General features: G+C 40.9%; 1 protein-coding gene across 2 annotated transcripts; it reads left to right on the forward strand.

Annotated features, from left to right (window-relative positions):
• Positions 1 to 13,424: 13,424 nt before the first annotated feature.
• LOC115366796 (zinc finger protein ubi-d4-like) lies at positions 13,425 to 22,791 on the forward strand. 2 transcript variants are annotated; one of them, XM_030062428.1, is made up of 11 exons: positions 13,425 to 13,501; positions 14,824 to 14,984; positions 15,194 to 15,301; positions 16,004 to 16,200; positions 16,680 to 16,772; positions 17,214 to 17,298; positions 17,796 to 17,930; positions 18,574 to 18,705; positions 18,867 to 18,979; positions 20,041 to 20,122; positions 20,788 to 22,791. In XM_030062428.1, exons 1-11 carry the CDS (start codon positions 13,470 to 13,472, stop codon positions 20,871 to 20,873), a joined length of 1,224 nt encoding a protein of 407 aa, XP_029918288.1. In that variant the 5' UTR covers positions 13,425 to 13,469; the 3' UTR covers positions 20,874 to 22,791. The 2 variants fall into 2 exon arrangements, with proteins under 2 accessions (XP_029918288.1, XP_029918289.1); XM_030062429.1 differs by lacking the exon at positions 17,796 to 17,930.
• The last annotated feature ends 391 nt before the right edge of the window (positions 22,792 to 23,182 follow it).

The following is a 23,182-nucleotide window of genomic DNA, read 5'->3' on the forward strand; positions in this document are numbered from 1 at the left end:
TTTATAGTTTAGTTTTTAATTATATACAGTTATTCATAGTCATGCATTTAAACATAAATTAACAAGAACAACAATAAGACTACAACAGAAAGACACTACACATCTTTCAGTGGTGGAAAGAGAAATGCCACTCGAGTACAAGTACTGTTACTGTGATGACATATTACTTAAGCAGAAGTACTATTGTAAAAATCTACTTAATCTACTCAGTAAAGAGCAGCTCATTTAACTCGATCTTTACCAGTGAAGTCTGAAAGGACAAGAGCATAAACTTTAAACTAGTTTCTTTCAGCTGGAAATTTGGAAATTTCAGCAAAGTGCCTTCCTAAGTGCCTTCCTCCTCCTCCTCTTCCTCCTCCTCCTGCTCATCCAGAATGCTGACACACAAATGTTGTGGAGGACACAGCAGGCACCAATCACCCACAGGGGGCCACACAGGGGCCGGATCTCCAGGGCCCTCAAGAAGCTGGGGCGCCATGTTGGTACATGGACGATCTGTGAAGAACAAGTACGTCATGTTCAGATCCTGGATTGCCAGTACGCACATCCAGAAATGCTCCCTTGGGAACAGGAATTCACATGCTTTTCTGTAGCTGCAGTAAGCCAGACTAAAGCATCATAGCTACTGCAGGCTTTTTTTTTTTTTTTTTTTTTTTGCATTTCAGTAGTGACAGTAGAGAGAGACTTGAAATGCTGAGAAGACAGAGGGGATGGCATGCTGGTCTAGAATTAGACCTTGGCTGATGTGGTAATGATGTAGCCTTGATATGTGGTGCACACTGTACCACCCAGGGCTAGGTGAAGTTTAAGTTTTTTTCCTTTTCTGGTTGTATTGATGTCTTTTTCCTGACTCAGCTAATGTGACACGAGGCACTGCATAATCACCCTCCAGAGTACTGTGCAGGAAATATACCAGCAAACTGACTGCTCATAATGTAGTCTTATCCTAAATTTATAAAATGCTGATTCACTGACATATGTTGACCCAACTAAGCAGGACAGTTTTATTGTGGCAGGTTGAATTTCTCTGGGTCCACCAGCTTCCAGAAATTTCCGTTCATTCATCTGCTCTCAGCTCAGTGTCACTCAGGGAACTGAACATGTCCAGCTCCAGCGTTGCAGCACTGAGACTGAACAGGCTGGTTACTTGTACATGTCAATAACACCAAAGCTCCATAAAAAGGTTAATAATGAAACTTGCACAGGAATCAACTTGCTTCACAGAACAGCGAACGTGTTCTGCTACATATTTGGGATGTTTTCTTTTTTTTTTTTTTTTGATTGCTTGAACTCATTTTGCAAAGGCTTTGTTCACTGTGCCAAAACTCAAATAAGACACAACACCTGGAAATAAACCATTCACATTTATGATAAACTGAAACTCAGTCATCAAAACTTAAAAATCCTTTGTCAAAATGTAACTCTGATGACAAAAGGATACACATTTCCATCATATGAACACACTTTCACATCAGCAGCCATACAATAACATACTCAACACAAAACACTGCATTTTTTTTTTTTTTACTGCTTTTCATTTATTTCTTCAAAAAGAATTCAGCAGAGCTCAAAATAGAAATCAAGCACCTTTTTCACAGTAACAACTGTTTCCAAAATAACCAAAAAATAAAAATAGAGTATAGAGTATACTGTACTTTACAGTACAGTACAGTTTTTTTCAATCACTTTTTTCAGTATAATGGAGCTGGGGTCCACTTTGTCGTCATCTTCACCTCCAAACCACAGCAGAAGTTTTCTTTTGCAAATGTGTTCATACCTTTTCATTGGATTCACACATTTTTCACACTCTTTTGCACCTGCATCACTGTGAAATCACTAGCGCACCTGCATCACTACCCTTTCCATAAATCACCATTCACCAATCAATTAGTATGCACCTACAAAAAAGGGGCCTATAAATTGTATTCTGTATTTTTTTCAACTCCTTTGAGGTTTTTTTTTTTTGTGTGTAATACTGTATGAGTCAATATCAATATAGGGTACCATTTGGTGTCCCGGGCAGAAATCACTCACTTTTCATGAAAAATTTGAAAAATAACAAAACTTTGAGGGTTTATTATAAATGGCCAAACATTTAAACGCACATTGGTACAGAGATACATCTTTAAAAGGGTGATTTTGCCATGTCCCAAACTCCTCTCTACTAACTTCACTGAGTGTAATAAGTAGATAAATGATATACAATGTACAAACCTTTTACGTGCTCTTGTTGCTCTCATCAAGTACTTGAATAAAATGAGTCAATTGGATCATTTATGGTCTAATTTCATAATAATAATAAACGTTTTGCATGTGTCCCTGGATTTGCTGTCCACCCCGTCATTAGGTGGTTACTGCCACTAAAAGAAACCACCTGCTGTAAACAGCGACATCACTACCACTGCTTTGTCTTTTACAAATGGAGTGAAGAATAGCTCCTGCAGAGAGAGTACATATCAACATTTATATTTTGACATTTTCATCATTTTATGATTGAACTTGAATGTGTTCAATCTTAATGTGTCCACCCTGTCATTGCAAAAAATGAATCTATATAAATGCTTTTCAGAAATTCAAAATATGTTTGTTAAAGTATACACAGTCACCTTCCTAACTGATACATGTTGCTCGCTAATGGCCCACCATGTGCTCATTAAATGCAAACTTCAGCCAAAAACGTCCTCCCTGTCATTGTCCACCCCGTCATCAAGTCTAGTTTTATAACAGTTTTATAAGTTTTTCAGTGTTCCAGAAGTCAAGTGGAGGACAAAACATATGCAGAGAAAGAAACCATTTGAAAGGATACCTATGTTTATACTTTTTGTGGTAGGCCTACATTTAGGGACCAAGGGTTTTTGTTTTGTTTATATCAATCTTGTTTGTTCATCTAGTCGAAGGTTTTATTCATTTATTTTTGCTGTTGTTGAGTGTCATTTCCAAATGTAGCCTACCTGTGCACAATTCAAAATACAGTAGGTGAAAAAAGTCATGTTTTGACAAAAATCATTTGCTGACAAAACCATAACATTGTTTCCTTTAAATATATATGAGGCACTTCACTATTGTCCACCCTGTCATGCCAAGGTCCACCCCGTCATGTCATTGTCCACCCCATCATGTTCATGTTTTATGTGAATAAATAATTATTTTCACAAGTTATCAAAACCTTTTGTGTGATTTTGCTCTGAAGAGATTAGGGCCAAACAGTATTATTTCAAAGTTGGACCAGATACCTTTATTTATAGAGTTTATTCAGAAAAGAAAGTACAACTTTCACAGATTTTACATATACAAACATATTTTTCCATAATTTTTGTATTTTTGAGAGATGTTTTCCAGAAACTAAAATATATTCCTGAACGAGGGACCAAATACCTTTCTGAAAATGTACATTTTGTAATCAATATATGATTAGAACATATTTACTCTATTTAGAAATTGTCCCATGACAGGGTGGACACATTTGCAATTCGCTTGTACTTTCTATGCTTGCAGTCAATTTATAAAAGGTGCAGGAGCTTGACCAACATGCATTTCTAACAGCTTAAGGTCTACTTTATACAATGGATATGGAGTTCAGTGGAAAATCTCATCTTTTTTTGTGTGACATTGGGCACTCTATACTGATATTGACTCGTATGTGAATTACAGTATATCAGTTTTTGCCATCAATACAGTAAAATTTCACTTCAAAGTCTTTCTGAGTTTGGATGCAATTCTTTACTGTAAGTTGACATTTGAATGTGCAGCACACAGGAGAACCTTGTTCAAACTGATAGCTGTATTTTGTATTCTGCTGTCAGCTGTGTTACAGTACAGTAGAGCTGATTGAAGGAATCTACTCATTTGGGCAGAAGTTCAGCTGTTTGAGGGAAATATTGGCTTTTGCTACTTGCTTTACAATATATAACTATGGAAATGGTCAAAAAATATGACTGCAATACGCACAGGAAAAAGTAAGGTTGAACCTGCTCAGACTGAAAAGGGTATGTTGCTTTTTGGTGTTGAGTATGAAGTGAGTGAGCGGCTGGATTAGTTGTATTGGGCGGTGACAAAATACTGCTTTTGCTGCATGTTTGAAATGTTTTGTCATGGTAAGAGCCTTTTTCAAACAAAATGTGTTATTTTGGGCAGAGAGCCTCTCATTAGGCCTATGTATTTACTGTTTTGAAACCAGGGTTTCTGAGTTGACAAACATAAATAAACATACATGCATAATATGTAAATCAAAAATAAAACAATTTACAGTTTTTTTCAATTGCTTACACACATTTTCAAAGCTCTGTGTCTTCTTCTCAAAACTTTACACACAAATCCAACTACTGCTCACACAAAATGCAAAATGCGCCCTATCTACTGCAAAATGAAACACAGTATTCAAAATATTGTAAACACATCTCAAAAGCAAGCATTTGTCTCACATCACAAACACATCTCCCATTGTGTCACATACTTGTGTATATCATTTACACACTGTTGCTCTAAATCTAAAGCTCTTTTGTTTCTATGGATTTTCTTGATATATTGCCATATAAGAGTGAAAATACAGTAGCATGCAAATAGAAGTCAACTAAAGCAATAATGGAACCAAAAATATTTAATTTTCTGAATAAATCAGTTGCTGTTGTGGATGCAGCATTCACGTGCGGTTTTCGCAGAAAAAAAAAATTTGGCTCCTGGAAAAAAAAACAAAAAAAAAACACAGCTCCCAGTCAGGAGCTGGTCCGTTCGCAAACGACCCATCACTATTCCAAAGCGTCCTCCACGAACCTGGACTCGTCGTCCTCTGCGTCTTCGTCTGACTCCCCTGGCTCTCTGCATTGTTATCCATTGTTCAAGACAGATAGTTTTATAGGCCTATGTCAAGGAGTGATTGGTTGGTGTTCAGTAAAGCAATTACTGTTTACACATGTGAGGACAGAGTCTGAGGCACTGATGAATAAGTGTGGCATTTTGATTGGTTGTGTTTGAAATGGGAAATCAAGTTACTTCCTGATAGATTTTTGTGTGTTAGCTAGAGAATTGTGTGTATTGATTTGCAAAAAGTGAATAGCTAAATTGAAAACTGTGTCAAGGCTGAGAATTAGTTTATGGTTTTGCAGATTTGAGGTGAAGTTGTGAGGTTTGAGTGAAAGAGTTTAGAAATAGTGTGATATATAAATGTTTTGTGTGTAAGCAATTGAAAAAAACTGTAACAAAGTCAAACTACGCATGGCCACAAAATCTCATCCACATCGCATACAATGTCTTCCTGTGTCTCTTTCTCTGACCACCTCCACACAAAGTACTCAACATGGCTGACCTGGGGCCTGTTTGTAGAGCTTAGGCCCTGACTGGTTGGTGTTCAGTTTTCTAAGTAAGTGTTTAAGGTTTAGTTCCAATGAGTTAAAGTTCTGTCACATTGGTTCAAGCGTATGTTCTTAGTGTGTAAGCAATCGAAAAAAACGGTAATTTATCCAGCCACTGGTTTTAGCTAGGAAGCTGCTTTGTCATTTTCATTTTGACGTACATTTTGTGAGCTGGATTGTTGCTTTTTTAACATGTAGGTCTCAGAGAGTTACGGTAAATGGCTTCCTGTCAGAGCAGCGCTCATCCTCCACTGGCTCTCCTCAGGGCTGTGTCTTGTCCCCTCTGCTTTACATTCTTTATAGCAATGATTGTAGAAGTCACATTTTGAAGTTCGCGGATGACACTGTTAATCATTAGCTTACTTCATAATGATGAATGTGAGCATGGACCAGTGATGGATGAGTTCATAAAATGGTGTGACGAGGCTTTTCACCAGTTAAACACATCTAAGACCAAAGACATGGCTATTGATTTTAGAGGGAGAGTTTCTGACCCTTTATTGCAGACAGTGACCAAGGGAGATGGCATTGAAATTGTTGATCATTACAAATAGCTCGGGACAGTCATAGACAAGGACCTAAATTTTCATGGCAATTCTGATGCAGTATGCAGTAAGGGCCGGCAACGGTTATACTTACTGAGAAAGCTAAATTCTTTTAATGTTGACCGGAAAATGATGTCACTGTTTTACAAATCTTTTATTGAATCCGTCCTGACTTTTTCCCTAATGGCCTCGTTCGGCAATCTGAACGTCAGGAACAGGGACAACATGAATAGCGGCTAGCAAGGTGCTGGGCGTTCCTCAGGCCTCTTTAACAGGTTTATATGACCAGCAGGTCCTGCACAAAGCTAGGGACATAATGGCCTTTGCTAGCCACCCCCTTCACCAGGAATTTGAAGTCCTCCCCTCTGGTTGTAGACTTGAGTGCCCCAGGCAAAGTGCAATAGGAGCAGAAATTCCTTTATTCATCATGCAATAACTCTCATAAATGCCAACAAGTGATGCACATAGCACTCTGAACTGTCTTATCATGACCCTATGGTGGTCTTTTTTCTGTGTATACTGTACGATATTTTGTTTGCTTTATAAATTCTGTGTTTCTGTGTTGTTTTAAATGGTTTTCCCCCTGCCTGCAAAACAAGTTTCCCTTTTTGGGACAATAAAGTTACTTGACTTGACGTGAACTTGCTCAGAGACATGAAACAGGTTATCAAATTCCAGTCCATCTCAGCAGCAGTGTCATTCCTCTGCTGGCCTGGTCCCACACACCTGTGAATTACACCCGAGTCGACAATTCAGTCGTCATATCATCCATTTCCTTTGCAGTATTGTTTGAACAAAAGGGAAATACAACCCAGATAGCAAAATACAGTGATTCAACGTTGAATTTTGGTCAAATTGGTTATTTTTGGTTGAGGTTGATAAATCTATGTTGATTCAATGTTTAATTACAGCTACCATTTCAACATTTGAAAAAATGTTGTTGAATCAGCATTGTATAGATGCTGTTTTTTCAATGTTGAAATGTCAACATTAAATAGACATTGTTTCAATGTATGGTATGCTGTGCATCTGTGCCCCCGCCCCCCCACCCCCGCAGGGGTAGGCGTGCCGTGGGAAGCTCGCGAGACCTGCTCTCTCCTGAGACTGCAGGAGACCCAAAAGAGTAAAGTGGGGCAGCACGGTGGTGCAGTGGCTAGCACTGTCGCCTCACAGTGAGAAGGTCCTGGGTTCGATTCCCACCCAAGGTCCTTTCTGTGTGGAGTTTGCATGTTCTCCCTCTGCGTGGGTTTCCTCCGTGCACTCCGGTTTCCTCCCACCGTCCAAAGACATGCAGGTCAGGTGAATTGGAGAAGCTAAATTGCCCCTAGGTGTGACTGTGTGTGTGAATGTCAGTGTTTGTCTGTCTGCCCTGCGATGGACTGGTGACCTGTCCAGGGTGTTTCACTGCCTTCGCCCTATGAGCGCTGGGATTGGCTCCAGCGACCCTAGTGATAGGGTCGAGTGAGGATAAGCGGTTTATCAGATGAATGAATGAATGAAGAGTAAAGTGATTATTTTGGGCTTGAATGAGGCGTATTTAAAACCTACAGATAAAGGTTGAAAAGTGATGTAATGGTCCTTTAATAATCAATAATCAATGTAATTTCAGTGCATTTATAGATGAATCAATATTGATTCAATGTTTGGATTGATTGAGAATTCTACATTATTTCAATGTTGAACATAATGTAGTTGGATAAATATTGAATTAATGTTGAGACTGATTGAAAATTCAACATTATTTCAATGTTGATCATAACGAGTGCTTTCAATGTTATTTTCAACGTCTGACATCAACGTTGATTCAATCTTAAGCCATGACCATATCTCAATGTTGATTCAATGCATTTTTGCTTTCTGGGAATAATCTTCTGCCCTTCACCTACTGCAGGTATAGACCCATTTTTACTTTACTTTCTTCATGGCGATCGTGTCACATTTAATTTTGCCTTTTCCTTGTTGCTGGAGGTTCAGCTGCTTTAATGTTCCTGTTACATCAAAAAGTGAGGTCTAGCAAAGAGAGGAAGCCCTGCAACATTCACCCTCTGCTCAATCACCTCACCACAGTGTGAAAAAAGAGATTTCGCTAAAGATTAAAATGAAAATTAGGCTCTAGCCTACAGTGAAAATGGATGCATTTTCATGTGAAGGAGCCAGGTCCCTCAAACAGCCCACCAAGTCCGACTTGGTACCGGTTCTCAGCTTGCCCATTTGTGACAGTGCTGGTGGACATGCCTGGTTTTCATGCTCAAAGAATTCATCCAGATTTCCATCACGTGTCTGTGATGCAATGTAGAGCCTTGAGAACAAGGAACAGTTATTCTTCAGGGATGATATTTTTTTTGTTGAGACTTGGATTTATCTTGGACTGGAGGCCAGCCAATTAGAGGGAGTTTTTTTCTCTTGATGGGAAATTTTGTTGGGTATTGTGTGGTTAACCAGAAATGCTGAAGGCTGAAACATGCTGAAACATGCCCTGCCAAACCCCCCACCCTCCACCCCCCACCCCCGCATCCCCCACTCCACCCCCTCCACCCCCAAACACAAGCAGCACTACATACAAAGAGGGCAGCCTACCAAGCTGGTCACTACTGGGGACAGGCCATGGTTGCAGTTCCTGAACTCCCCTCCCCAGGTGACTGGGGGTGGAAGAGAAAGGACACAGAATGAATGAATAATTTAACCCACTTTTTTACACCTGTAAAATGTGTCATGTGACAACAAAGCTGATTCTGATTCTGGCAGGTGGATGGGAAGTTCACTGGACCACACTACCAGAAGGAAGTCTGGCATGTCGCAACCTCCTCCGCTGTGGTTGCAAAAAGGGGTGCTATGGAAGATGCAAACGTGCCAAGGCAGCACTTCAGTGCACTGCCCTTTGGTACTGTGGTGGACTGTGTCATCATACGCAACTTTGCGTTGTAACACTTTCCTTCCTCTTTGGCTTTATTAAAAATGCCTTTAGGCTAAATGCCATTGCCATAACACACATGCACTTCATGGTATAGCTGTCAACATCTAAGAAAACATGTACAGTAAACTCTATCGAAATACATTTTGATGGTTTTTACCATTATTTAATTAACTGGATGCCGTAAATATGTAGTTAGGTAATAGCATGTTGTAAATAGTACCACTGTATTCCTCATCCATGAAAATGTAGGATTAGCCACCAGGATCAAGGTAGTCTAGAACCTGAGTTACAGGTAAAATCACAGCAGGTGGCAGCCATTTTGAAAAATGGTTGCCACGGTTACCACGGGACAAATCTGCAATGGCCCTATATAGTCCAGTAATTTTAGGCCGAAATTGGGGTCAACCTAGGACAAATTGCAAGAGAAGCAAACTCAACTGATTTTGTATCCTCAGTTTGTCCTGAGTGAGGGAAAAAAAGTCCCAAGGAATCCCACTGGTGGAAAGTTTTGAAAATCACCTATATATGATCATATAATACCAAATAACACCCAAAAGGTGGACATACTGAGGATACAAAATCAGTTGAGTTTGCTTCTCTTGAAATTTGTCCTAGGTTTTTTCATAAAATGACCGGACTAATAGCCAAAAATTATCCTTAGGGCATGCTCTAACAGTGTGCCAAATTTCATGCTTGTATCGTAAAGTGCACGATTCCATCAAAATATTGCGCGTAGCCACTGGACTATAATGAGCTGACCGTTTTTCAAGAAACATTTTGTAGTTCCTGTGCTGTTTTGACATTGCTTGAATAGAGGTTATGATTTTTATCACTCATCATAAAAACTAGTCTGGGCCTGACCAACATTTTGCAATACAACTGGTGTGCCAACCTGTCATAATGGCAGTACCAGTAATTGTTCTGAATAACAGCTTCTTGGCTGTCATGCATTTATCTGCAAAATATACCTTGACAGAATTATACATGCCCATACAGCTTTTTGCTATTTTGAGTGGAGGCAAGGTAAGAGATTCCTCTTTCACAATAACCAGTTGAACTGCATCACTTAGCATCTGCTTATTCATTGCACAGTATAACACCAGTAGGCTAACATATATTTGGTTGATGTTACTCAGAGCAAAGTACTGGTCCTTAGGATTTTTTCTCCCGCCCTTTTCTGACTCATTGCATCTCTTGGCTAGCTACACAGTGCACAAACAGTCAGCAACCAACTGACCTGCTGGAGATAACAAAGCTCAAGCACCACCCTTTATTCATGACACCAAGAGCATGTTCCCTGTTTATTTTGGTGACCGTTTGGATTTTTCTCTGGCGCCACCTTCAGGCCAAAATGTCAACTTGCGATATCATGATATGATATCATGATACGATATCATGAAATCTAATAAGTGATTTGCAATGGTATTTGGTGATTCCTGTTGATTTTGGTGACCTTCTGCCACCTTTGGACCAAATGTCAAATTCTATTGGGCAGATTTCCATGGCATTTGATAAACACGTTCACAGTCAACAGGCCCTTTTGACATGAACAAGCAGGTAAACACAGGTGTTACTACTGACATTAATTCAGACTCTGTTCCATTTAGAGAGCCTGCTGCCTCCTTGCTGTCACCATGACCTTTCCTTTGGCGCCACTATTAGGCCATAATAGCAAATTGAGGTTTTAAAATCTTTTGGGTGGATTGATGAAGTCTGATAAGCACACAGATTCTCCCCAGAGCATGCACCCTGTCTACTGTGGTGACCTCATGACCTCTCCTCTAGCACCACCCTCATGCTAAATATATGACTCCATTCAACATACCTTCAAATGTAGTGGATGGATTGCCATGTAACTTACAGTACACCACTACATGTAATTAATATTCTTACATGAAATTCATAACTACATTAATCACACTCCCACAAAGAGGAATCCTATCGCATTACCCATTTCATTCACCCTGACAGTATTGGTAACTTAATAACATTTCCTCTATCACTATCCTCAGCTTCCCTTCTCCCAGCACTTGCACTTCCCCATAATGCACCACACCAGCAGGGTTATCAGTTGCGACACCCATGCTTGTTCTCAAGAGAACTGACTTGCTGTTTGTGGTCACATTTCCACTATAGGGCTAAATATCCATTTGCATAGCTATTTGTATGCTGTATTTATTTGCATATCATATTTGTCTTGAAGTTACTTTCAGCTATGACAAGACTTGTTCTGAGCGTCTGTCCTGGTTTGTCCCGTGTGCAGAGTCTCTGCAGAGCTGGAGGAAAAGGGCTGTCAAACACAACACTCCTTCTACTGGGCATTCCTTATCAGTTTATTTCAAACTGAATCAACTTAGTGTTACATGGGGATTTCAAAACCTTCATGGACGTTCTTGCAGAAATTCCTTTAAAACTTTTCCAGCTTTTTATAGGCTACACTGAGTTTCATACCACCGTCTACAGTTATGACAATGTATTGATTTTACTTATAATTTAAGCTGTAATTTTGTATATCATTGCATTTGGCTGACTTTTATGCACAGTTTTTTTTCTGCTGTTATGGCAATGCCCACCTTCGAAACAAGATCTTAAACAAGATTTCTAATTTCAGTGGGACTTTTTGGATAAAACTAGTCTAAACCAGTGTGTTTCCTCAAAGAAACAGATGAAGAGGTAATGAGCACATTTTCTATATAACATGGAGCCTTCAACATACTTTACTTTTATTTGAAACTTCTTTATTTACGTTTTGCACAATTCAAAATGGCATACAGCATCATGGCTGAGATGAGGACAGATGTAAAGAGAAAAAAGATGCAAGGGAAGAATTCAGAAGACAAGGAGGGACAGACATGACACACTATGATTCATGTCGGTCTGTGCAGGCTGCTCAGTGTTTACTGAGAGGGTTTATTTTACAATTGTAAATATCAAAGTGCACAAGCAAAGACATTTCTAGTAAAAGTGCTCCTCCTACACTGTGGTTCTGTACCTGCGTCTAGGCTTGGTTTCAACACGGTTATCTGATTCCTTGTGTACTTATTAAATACTATGGCTATAGAGTGCCAAGAATTTCTTATAATATTTTTCAGTACTGTTAGGGAAACCTGACTCTCTCTCTCTCTCTATTTCTAAGATGGACATGATTCATAATGGCACAAATTTGATGTTCAAGTCATTCATTTATTTGTGTAGTTATTTTTACCACTATATATATAAATTGTGTTTCCTAAGACAGTTATGAGAGAAAATTCTTATTTGCACATTTTTTTTTTTTTTTAATTTTTAGATTTGAGTTAAAGACCAGAAAAGTGACAACTAAAAATGTCTACCAACTCAATGCACTGTGACAAGGTCCTTCCTTTCTTAAAGCTAATAATGTATAAGAAAATGTTAAAATTTCAAGTACAAATTTGGACCACACGTGATGTGAATAACAAACCATCACTATCGCCACTAATGCACACATAATAAAAGTGCAAGACATAATTCCAAGTACAAATATTCATCACACAGAGATGCATACACACACAATGTTGAGAGAGAGACAGAGAAGGAGACAGACAGAAAGACAGAGTGAGAGACAGGGCCTCTTCTTTCCCAGAAGAAAAATATCATTTCTATAAATATAAATTCCATCAGTTCCATCTAGACACAGTTAAATTAGAACATGCAAAAAGCTACACATATTTAGGTCTCAATATTAGGCAAACAGGTAGTTTTCAAATGGCTGTGGATGAGCTGAGAGACAATACAGAAGGGCATTTTATGCAATTAAAAATCAAAATAAACACCCCAATAAAAATTTGGTTAAACATGTTCAAATCAGTCACAGAACCCATTGCTCTATATGGTAGGGAGGTATGGGGCCTGCTCAGGACACATGTAAAATTTAATACCTGGGACAATCACCCAAATGAGAAACTCCATGTTGAATTTTGCAAAAATATATAACACCTCCAAAAAACATGCACAAAATAATGCCGAGCAGAACTGGGACAATATCCCGTTAAAATTTCAATTAAAAAAAGGGCTATTAGATTCAGCAACCGCGTGAAAACAAGCAGCCCCAGTAGTTTCTACCACAAAGCTCTCCAATCCCAAGAGAGAAACTTATATCTTCTTCAAATATCTTGTAGGAGAGATACCAAATAACACTTAACTGCCAACATGTCCAAGTAAATTAGTTATTAATATGTAGCACTGATAATCTGTCACCCGAAAGGTTTTTCTTTTTTGTAGCTTTAGGTTTTTGAAAGGTTTTTTTTTTGCTGTTATCACTTATGTTGTGCCAATAATTTACTTATTTTATTGTTTGTATCTGTTATTGGCAATATAAGCACTGTCTTGTCATGACAATAAAGCTCTTTAAATATTGTGTGTGTGAGAGAGAGAGAGAGAGAGGGAGAGAGGAGAGAGAGAGAGAGAGAGAGAGAGAGGGAGGGAGAGAGAGAGAGAGGGAGGGGGAGAGAGAGAGAGAGAGAGAGAGAGAGAGAGAGAGAGAGAGAGAGAGAGAGAGAGAGAGAGAGGAGAGAGAGAGAGAATGGTAGCCTCGACTCGTCGTACTCCAAGTCCTCCTTTTATTCTGAAAAGGTGACTGTGGAACGTGAGGGCTTTTGTGCGCAGGCGCAGTGCTACTTCATACAACTGCATCAAGAAAACATGGCGGCGGCCGTCGATAGTGTTGTGAAAGTGTAAGTTTACCTTTTTATACTGAAAGAGTACACGCATACAATACCCAGACGGTGCGAATGTAAAATTGGCAACTTTCCACGACACCGTCAAGTGCTGAAAAAAAGTCGGCGCCTCGTCCGGAGTGTGGGAGATAATATTTGTCCCCAGAGAATAACGATATCTAGTGAGCTAGCTAGCTTAGCTCGCTGTAGTCATATGAATGAGGCTGCCCCACTGCTGGACTTTATTGTCTTCATCCACTACTAATTAGAAAGGCAGCCAAGCGGGGCTGTTTGGTGGTGATATAATGCTCCGTATTGACCAATTGTTGCCAGTCGGCCGCTCAGAGATGAAGTGGAGACATCATTTCTCAGTTGGCTGGCAGCTTGGCGGGCGCATTGTTGAGACGTGGGGCTCGCTAACAATCAACCTTTTGTTCCTGATCCCTCCATCAGCACCGTGGCGCTAATTGTCTCAGAAATCACACTTGCTTATTCGGATCGTAATAATTGTTGAGATCATCTGGGGCTTTGATTTGTTGAAGTCTAACAATACGACAGAGTAGTTGGATGAAGCCGAGAACACACATTAATATCTCATTAATTAAGAGGAGCTGATAGGCCACTCGTGTGTTGTGGCTCTGATGTTTTTCTTTTATCCTAAGCGTGCTTAATAATATTGTTGAGTGCTTGGAGCCGTGGAAAAATATTGACTATTTCATGTCTAGCCTAAATTCTGTTTGACAGGAGGTAAAAAAAAATAAATAAATAAAAATAAAAATGCGGCAGAACTGCCACTTGAGCCCTGCCAAATGATCCATTTACCAAGGCCGGTTTCATGTGTTTTCTGTTTCATGTTTCTTCTGTTTTCTTCTTTTTTTGTATTGTTTTGTTTTTCATTGATTTTTTTTTTTCAAACCTGTGGTGTAGTGTATACACACTCTGGTTTCACAAACACAAACACACACACACACACACACACACACACACACCAGTCAATCGGTTGCTATTGTTGTTGCAAAAAGTAAAAGATTCAGACTGAATGCACTTTCAGCAAAGTGAAATATAAGCATATAATAGTATGCAGCAAGAATTACAAAGTATACGTAATACAACAAAATAAAATTACAGTAAGAGCTAAACATTCATGACGTCATACTATATGTGAACACACATTGTTGACATTTTAAATCTGGGTGGGGGGGTTAGGGTTCATGTCAGAATTGACTTACTGTTATTACTTATAAACATTGTTAACTTTGCAGTATTTACCAGACATAGACAATTAACAGTTTATTCCTGATTGCTATTTGACGTGTCAGTGTCCAACCTGCACATTTCAGGCTGGGGGAGCAGTATTACAGAGATGCTATGGAGCAGTGCCACAGCTACAATGCCCGCCTGTGTGCAGAGCGCAGCATCCTCATGCCTTTCCTGGACTCTCAGACCGGTGTGGCCCAGTCCAACTGCTACATCTGGATGGAGAAGAGACACAGGAGCGCAGGTCTGGATGAATAGCAGGGCTGCATTAAATCCAAAACAAAACAATGTTTTGGATTTAATTTGTTGATGATTGTGCTGGACAATGTGGACAAAATCAAATATCATGACATATTTGACTGAGTATCTCAATATCATTATTGGTTGTAGATTTCCTGTTCATAACAGAACACCTAACTTGTTGAACCTTCCATTTCATGTTTTTGCCATCAGGTGTCGCTCCAGGGCAGCTCTACACCTACCCAGCCCGACGGTGGAGGAAGAAAAGGCGTTCCCACCCCCCTGAGGATCCTCGCCTGGCTTTCCCCCCTCTCAAAGCAGGTAGCCCCTCTAGCATGTGGACGACCCTGAGTGTCACCTTAACGGTTATTGGGCAATTCGTCAAGTGATATTTAATTTTACAAGAAGGGGAAATACCCTTTATGTACTTTGCAAATGAAATTATCAGTCTATCAACGAACAGATGAAATCACATAAATCAACTAATAAATAGATCAATTAAAAAACAGAACTGCGAAATCAGTGTGATAATGCAGATAATAAAAGTGAAGTCAGTTGCTCTGTGAAATTCATGAATCCCTTTAACAATATTGAGAGGTTTTGATTATATGTTATATGAGTACCTCTGTATGATTTGCAGAATCCAGTCTGTTTGTTGCAGTGTAAAATTAGGGTAAATTGCAGTGAACATTTTTTTTTTTTTTTAAAAAGGGAATGAATTCTTACTCTGTTTCCTTTTCTGACATTTGTCTGCTTTCAAACATGGCAAAGGTTTTGCTGATCTTATTGATCTACCCTTAATTGTGGTTCAGCCTTGCATAGGTTCTCAATAGAAATGGTAGCTAAACTATTTGATATTACTAGAGGGCACTTGTTTCTCATTTCAAGTTAAAGTATTAAGCGCTTCCAGCACTCCAAGCACGTGTTGTTCAGTTCTGGTGGCTGACCTTACAAAGTGTTGGTTTTTCTTTTAAATTTTTTCCCTTTTAACTATGTGTGTGTGGTCTCCCTTGGTGTGTGCAGCGGATCTGGAGCTGGGTCTGAAGCGTGATACGTTGGGAGCGGTGGACGGCAGCAGCCTGGAGGCCCTGCTGAAGGGGGAACCCCTGGACAGGAGGAGCGGTGTGTCAGAGCTCCGCGGTCCTGAAGACGACCAGGCCGCAGCAGAGCCTGCTGCTGCTTCTGCATCCACCCACACTTCATCTGGACGGGTCCGCAAGGTCAGGCTTGTGGCAGGCCAGCCACTCCCTTGTTTTCTACCAGTACAATTAATGCATCCAGAGACAAGAGACAATGTAACTAAATCAGTGTCTCAAAAGGGCAGATCCCGCTGAGCCATCGCCCCAGGCAGGCTTGAGCACAGCGTTTGTGTCTCTGAAAGGATTTCAGTTAATGATCCAGCTCCTTTTTGAATGCGCACATGGTTTTCATAGGGGTGTTTTCAGCTTAGCAGATGAACTTGAGAGGTGTAACATCAGTATGTATTAACCAGATGAAGGCCCTCCACATACATTTCCTCATCGCAGTTCTACAAAACAGACATTTGACATTAGTTCTCAGTTGATCCTTCACTTTTCCCAACAAGCAGAGTAAGACAGATCAGTGCATAAATATATGCTAGACAAACAGCAGGGACTCATTTTAGGGACGAAGGTGACCTTGTCCAATCCCTCTGTGTCCTCTAATCCCTGCCCCACAGAGAGTCCTGGACCATGACGACTACCTGGACGACCTGGACGATGAGGACTTTGAGGATGAGACCCCCAAGAGACGAGGCAAGAGCAAGTCCAAGGTGAGCGTCACATCAAATCCCCACACATGATCCCAGGAGAGCAGGGTGTGTGTGTGTGTGTGTGTGTGTGTGGGTGGGTGGGCGTGTTGCAGTATTATCTAAATCCAGTTCCCTCAGGATGGTTTTTATAGTGGTTTGATTGCTGAACTAGGAAGGGTTTATTTGCTAGTGTCAGTTTCAGCACATTGTCGTTCAGAAAAGGCTCATCTTTACTTCTGTTGCTGGGACTAATAATACCAGAATTGTTTGCTTAGATGATTTATTACCATTGTTTACTTTTTTTTTTTTATCAGTGGGGGGCAGTTTTTGTTGTGTTTGAGACCATTCAGTGCTGGTTAATGGGTGGAAGGGAATCATGGCAAATGCCCATGGTAAACTGTGTGGTATTGCTGCTGTGGCATTACCCATCTCAGCTGTCACTGGTTCTCCGTGGGTTTCCAGGGTCGCAGTGACAGGAATGGCAAGAAGAAAACAGAGGCGGCTGCTGCAGCGCTGGAGGAGAGGGACAAACCTTATGCCTGTGACAGTGAGTAGAGGCTTCGCTTGCTGATGTCCGCTGGTGTGCCTGTCGTGCATGTCGGAAAGAGTTGTGGCAGTTGTGCAGTTGATTTTTTTTTTCCTTTACGTGAAAGAGCACAATGTGTGCGCCCGTGAAAAGGAAACCTGCCGCCAAGCATGCATAAAGACCCCATCTGGAACTGAAGCCTGACAACATAGAAATTGGAAAAGTTGCTGGATTTTTTTTCTTTTTCTTTTTCTTTTTTTAAATACCACTCCACGTGAGCTCAGTAACTCCCTGCTGGTCGTAGCTCACATCGCAGATGCTCAGCTCCGCGGTATGATATTACCCCTTTTTAAAAAAAAAAAAAAAAAAAAAAATCCCTAAAAACTTAAACAAAGCCGGTTGTGGGACGATGAGTGGCGCTGTTTTCCGGTTCCACCTTGGGCCTTTTTGGACGGTAGTCGTAGTTATTAGCCGCCGTTACTGTAACACTTTTGTATCACCGTGTGTGTGTGTGTCAGTCTGTGGGAAGCGCTACAAGAACCGTCCAGGCCTGAGCTACCACTACACACACTCTCACCTGGCCGAGGAGGAGGGCGAGGACCGAGAGGAGATCGAGGCACCACCCACTCCTCGCCAGCCTGAGGAGCAGAAGAGTGAGTCACACTCTAGTGCCGAGAGAGAGAGCGAGAGAGGGGCAGGGGGTTTGGTTACATGCACACTAGCGCGTGTGCACTTGTACAAGGGCAGTCTCTCTCATTCTTTTTTTTTTCTCCCTCCATTTTTCATGTTTTTGATTTTCCAAATTATTTTGAGCCCTCCCCTACAAAAGTTCAAAGGGAAATGAGACTCAGCGTTCCTGGCTGACTATGAAATGCATGCACAGCTGGGAACCTCGGCGTCCATTCAGCACATCATCCATAATATTGTTTTTCAACAAATCCATCGCATTGCTTCAGTTTTCCTGGGTGCACGCTGCACTGTGCTAGTAAACGCACTGAACCAGCAAACTGACACACTTTCATTAGTTTTGACTGTAATTCTGTATGCGCTTTCAGCAAACTAGCTGAAACAAGGTAGTGTATTTGGGTGAAATGCATTGCAGAGGTTCGTAGAACTGCACTTGCAAGGCAATAGTCTGATTTTTAAACTGCACAAGACTGCATTAGTTGACTCAAATTTTGTTGTTTAATTTGAAAGATGCCACTCAACAGATATCGCTCAATAATCAATTTTCATGATAAAGTAACAGTACCAAGTGTGCATTGAATGTTTTCTTTTACCGTTTGGCCTGCGTAGCTCCTAAGAAGGGTCCCAACGGCCTGGCCCTGCCCAACGACTACTGTGACTTCTGCCTGGGAGACTCCTCTTTAAACCAGAAGACCGGCCAGTCAGAAGAGCTGGTATCCTGCTCAGACTGCGGGCGCTCAGGTACAGGCCAATCACCTTTTCTTCTTTTTATAGCCTAATCAAATCCTACCTAATCATAGGATGGCCAAAACTGCTGCCACTTTCATAGTTGAAACACCTTCAGTCAGTGTTCAGTTGGGCTCTGTTCCTCTTTCTGACTGTGTGGTCTGTCCTTCCCCCAGGCCACCCGACATGCCTGCAGTTCACAGCAGTGATGATGGCTGCGGTGAAGACCTACCGCTGGCAGTGCATTGAGTGCAAGTGCTGCAATGTCTGCGGCACCTCAGAGAATGACGTGAGTGCTGTGCCTGTATTTGCTGCCACTTTGGCTCGCAGTGTTTTTCGCATGTTGTTGCAGTGGTGTGCCATAACGGAGTAATAAAAGAAAAAGGAATTTAGCTTGATTTCCAGCCAGTGTTTGGAAGTAATCATTTTCATTTCACCTTACCCTTTCTTTTACCTCTAGCGTTTCTCCCCTGGCTTACTTTTGTTTCATTTTCAACAGTTCTCAATCTAAATCAAGTATTTATAATCTGTTAGGCCAATACATGAGCTATAGTTTCACTTTGCATCCAAAACACTGATGGTAACGACAGACCTTTTGTTGCTTTGAAAGAATCTTTTCAGTGTTGTGTTTGTGTGCCCCCATTGTGAGAAATGCAATTACTCTCATGGAATATGAGCAGCACGCGCTACAGCCCTCACAGCAAGCTGCCTGTCCAAATCACAGTTGGAGGCACAACACCCCCAAATGAAACTGATATATGTTGGAAAAGAAATTCCCTCTGAAAAACTGAAATGTTGGATGACAGTGTAATCACTGTCAGCTTAAATTAGCACGAATGACTCCTTGTCTCCATGAGTTTGGGGATTCAGCACTTGAATCCAAGCCTTGCAATAGTGGGGTTTCCATCCTCCTACTTTTATGCTAATTTTGAATTGGTGGTTTAAAAGCCTGAGGAGAAACACAACATTTCCACAACTCATTTTGACAAAGAGAAAATGTGACAAAGGCTAACGGAAACACTTAATTTGAAGGAACTGTGATGTAGCAGCGCCCTTTGGCCAGTGCTTCTACTCCGTTTAATGATAACTCCTCTCAGAGCAAGGAGGTCATCTCCATCTCATATCCGGGACTGTTTTGTTTTCCCAGCTTTGCTTTTCAAATTTATTTGCATAATGTGGTTGATGGGAATGCATACTGATTTGCATTTTCTTCTGCTGAATTTTTGAAAGTGTGCTTGAAATACGGGCAAAAGTTGGAAACAGAGCTGCTGATTTTGTGTACTGCTTCACTTTGGCTTGCCAGTCCAGTTGCTAGACTGCACCTCATGCCTTTGTGCTGCCTTTCCCCAGGACCAGCTGCTGTTCTGTGATGACTGCGACCGAGGCTACCACATGTACTGTCTCAGTCCCCCGATGACTGAGCCTCCTGAGGGTAAGCTGACACTGAGGACTCCCTGGCTTGTCACTTCAGTGACATGTGCATGTGGTTGTTGGCCCCAGCTAGTGTTGCTGTCTGCAGGGTTGAGTGCTGCTGCAAGGCCTGTCGCCCAGTGAGCGGGCCTGGCCTGATTTGTCGCCTTGTTCTCTAGTCACCCTGATACAGAAGGGTGAAAGCTCGTCACAAGACGACGTGCCTCCTATTCCAACAAGTATTGATTCTCTGCAGTCACACGGTACATTTGGAGGTTTGCAAGCAGCTCTCAGACTCAAAACATAAATGCATGGTAAACATGCAGATATCCCTAATCCAAGTTAGACAAGACTTGATAACTTCCATCAAAATCGTTTTCTCAGAAGTATGCATCAAAAAGCAAAAATGATAGAGCAGATTGATGCTGACATGAGTAATCAAAAATGGAGCAGCAGTAGTGCTTTCTGAATAGGAGATGGATGGCAGGGGCTGTGTGAAAACTCCACTAACTTTTTAACATTTGTGTTTTTCACAATAAGACAACCTATACATTGTGGAGTTTGCAAGTGCAGAGGTAGAGAGGAGAGAAGGGTGGCTCACTGACTACAGTCTGCCTCTAGACGCCCACAGATTAATCAAACACAGTAATCAAACTTGCCTCTTTGTGTGTGTGTTTGTTTTTTCAGGGAGCTGGAGCTGCCACCTGTGCCTGGCTCTGCTGAAGGAGAAAGCCTCCATATACCAGCAGAACCAGAGCTCCGCCCCCGAGTGACCTTCACAGTGGCAAACCCCGCCCCCTCGGCAACGGCACCCCACCCCTGAGCACCACATCAAAAGCCCCTCCCACTCCGGAGCTGCGGGGCTCTGTCCGGACGTGGCAGAGCCAGACGACAGGTCAGCCACAGCAGCACCGCTCGCATCTACAGCATCAAAGGGGGGATCCTCCCAAAACAGACCCCAGATCAGTCAACATGGGGAACAGAGTCAATCATGTGATCATCACTACCAACCTGCCAGCCAAGGCCCCAAGGCTTGCTTTCAAACACACACACACTCACACTCACACACACACACACACAGAGCACTGTCACTCCTCTGGACTGTTACACACCTTAGATCAAGAGACAGAGAGCATGCAGTAACCATAGCAACCGCTGTCTCCATGGGAGCTCCCGGGAGCAAATGGATCAGCATCACTGCTAATTATGTGCACCCTGACACACTCAGAGACACGGTGTGGACTGCTAGGACAGTTTGTGTTTTTCCTGCCAAATGATCTATTTTTCCTCCCTGGACGGGGAGAACAGCATCACACACATGGGTTTTCAAAATGAATCCCGTTGTCGAGGGATGATATTATTGTTCTTATTACTGTTCTTATTACTAGTGGACTTTTGTAGTGGCATTTGTCTGTGTACTTCTGTCTGATCTATTAGAACATTTATCTAACGAGGAGGTTTCCCCGTGGGGAGCCAGTCGGTGCCAAGGTCCATCATCACACAAATCAGACGTGTCACCACCTCTTCCCATCTCTCCGCTCAGCACCAGTGTTCCCACAAGCAGTCAGGCCATCTTTGTTTCATTGTGAGTCGGTGGGACAAAGAGGGTCCACAGTGTCTTTTGGGAGTGCAAACCTTAAAACTTACTTTTAGAGCTTGATTCAACAGTAACACAGACTCTTCGTCTACATAAAGCAAGACATTCAGATATTTAGAAAATGCTGCCAAGAAGAGTATCAGTTGATTTATGCTAATAGCACAAATATATAATCTTCAGCCTTGCCTGTTTAGCAATACGCCAAAACCTAATTTCCATGGCTGACACTGATACTGCAAACTAAACATGGCCAATACAACAGATCAGTCACCTTTACCAAGCAGTGTACAACTTTACCAATATTTTGGGATCATAACTAAAATTTATTTTACTGTAACATTCCCTTTGTGTCAGAAAATCCAGTTGCTTTAGTTTGATTTCTGATGTTAGTTGTTGCTGTTAGTATCAGATTTTAGTATTAGGGAATTTCTGTGGTATCTGTTCTCTATTTTAGCCTGCTGTAAGGCCCAATAAATGAAACTCGTGTCATTAATGGTGCATCCTTTTTCTGGAATAGGTCTTGTGCCAGCATTTTAGGAACAATTTGATGGTGATATCTTTCATAAACCCCGGCCATTCTCGTCTCCTGCTGTCAAACTGATTAGTCTGACCATGAGCTGCTCCCAGCCGTCACACACAAACCAACTGTAGCTGCTTTTATCATTTGTCACACTGAGGCAGATTTGCATGCAAATTGCACCCGTACGAATGCACACACTCACACTTCACAATTCATTTTTTTTTTCTTTTTTTTTTTTCTTGGTTTGTATTTTTTTTACATTTTGTATACTGTATCTTACTTGATATTTCATTGGTATTGGGAGTTTTTAACTAGTAGAATTTTGTATGTATATGGTATAGCTAACAGTTCACATTCAGATACTAATGCATCGTATGTATTGTATTGACTTTTTCTATTTTGTTATGACTGTGACATGTTTAAATTTCTTTTGTGATTATTCTGATATGTCATTGACCTCCATTATGAGTATTTGTAAAATGATGTACTTTGTTGTACTATTATTATTATTTTTTTTACATTTATTTGGTATTGAAGTTGATTTCGCCTGACTGAAATAAAAATGTCCATGTATTTGAAACTGATGTTTGCGATGATTTTTTTGACATTCATAAAATCTTGTACAATTAAAGCAAATGATTATTAATCATGTATATAAAATTATATACAGAGAGAGGGAGAGTTTTGACAGGCAGAAATTTCAGAACCTGTATTGGTAGTACTCAACAACCCTGTCAGCCTCCTGCAGTTGTTTATGTTAATTTTGTGCATACTATCCCTTTAATCCTCATACTAGTCTTCAGTCTCACTTTTTATGATGTATTTAGATGCATTCAAAGTAAAATATCAAAGAAAGTCATCATAACATAAATCGAAATCTGCAGTAAAATTTAAACTGAACAGGAATTCACTCTCAATCTTAATTCATTACTGTCACATTGAGTCTTAAAATCTTGTTTTTCTTA

This window comes from Myripristis murdjan, chromosome 10, assembly GCF_902150065.1.
Source record: "Myripristis murdjan chromosome 10, fMyrMur1.1, whole genome shotgun sequence".
Classification (NCBI taxonomy): Eukaryota; Metazoa; Chordata; class Actinopteri; order Holocentriformes; family Holocentridae; genus Myripristis; species Myripristis murdjan.

Coding starts and splice junctions, on each gene's coding strand:
- LOC115366796 (XM_030062428.1), top strand. CDS start 13,470: ATGGCGGCGGCCGTCGATAGTGTTGTGAAAGT. Junction 18,980..20,040: donor GCGGCACCTCAGAGAATGAC/GTGAGTGCTGTG, acceptor GCCTTTCCCCAG/GACCAGCTGCTGTTCTGTGA. Junction 20,123..20,787: donor GATGACTGAGCCTCCTGAGG/GTAAGCTGACAC, acceptor TTGTTTTTTCAG/GGAGCTGGAGCTGCCACCTG.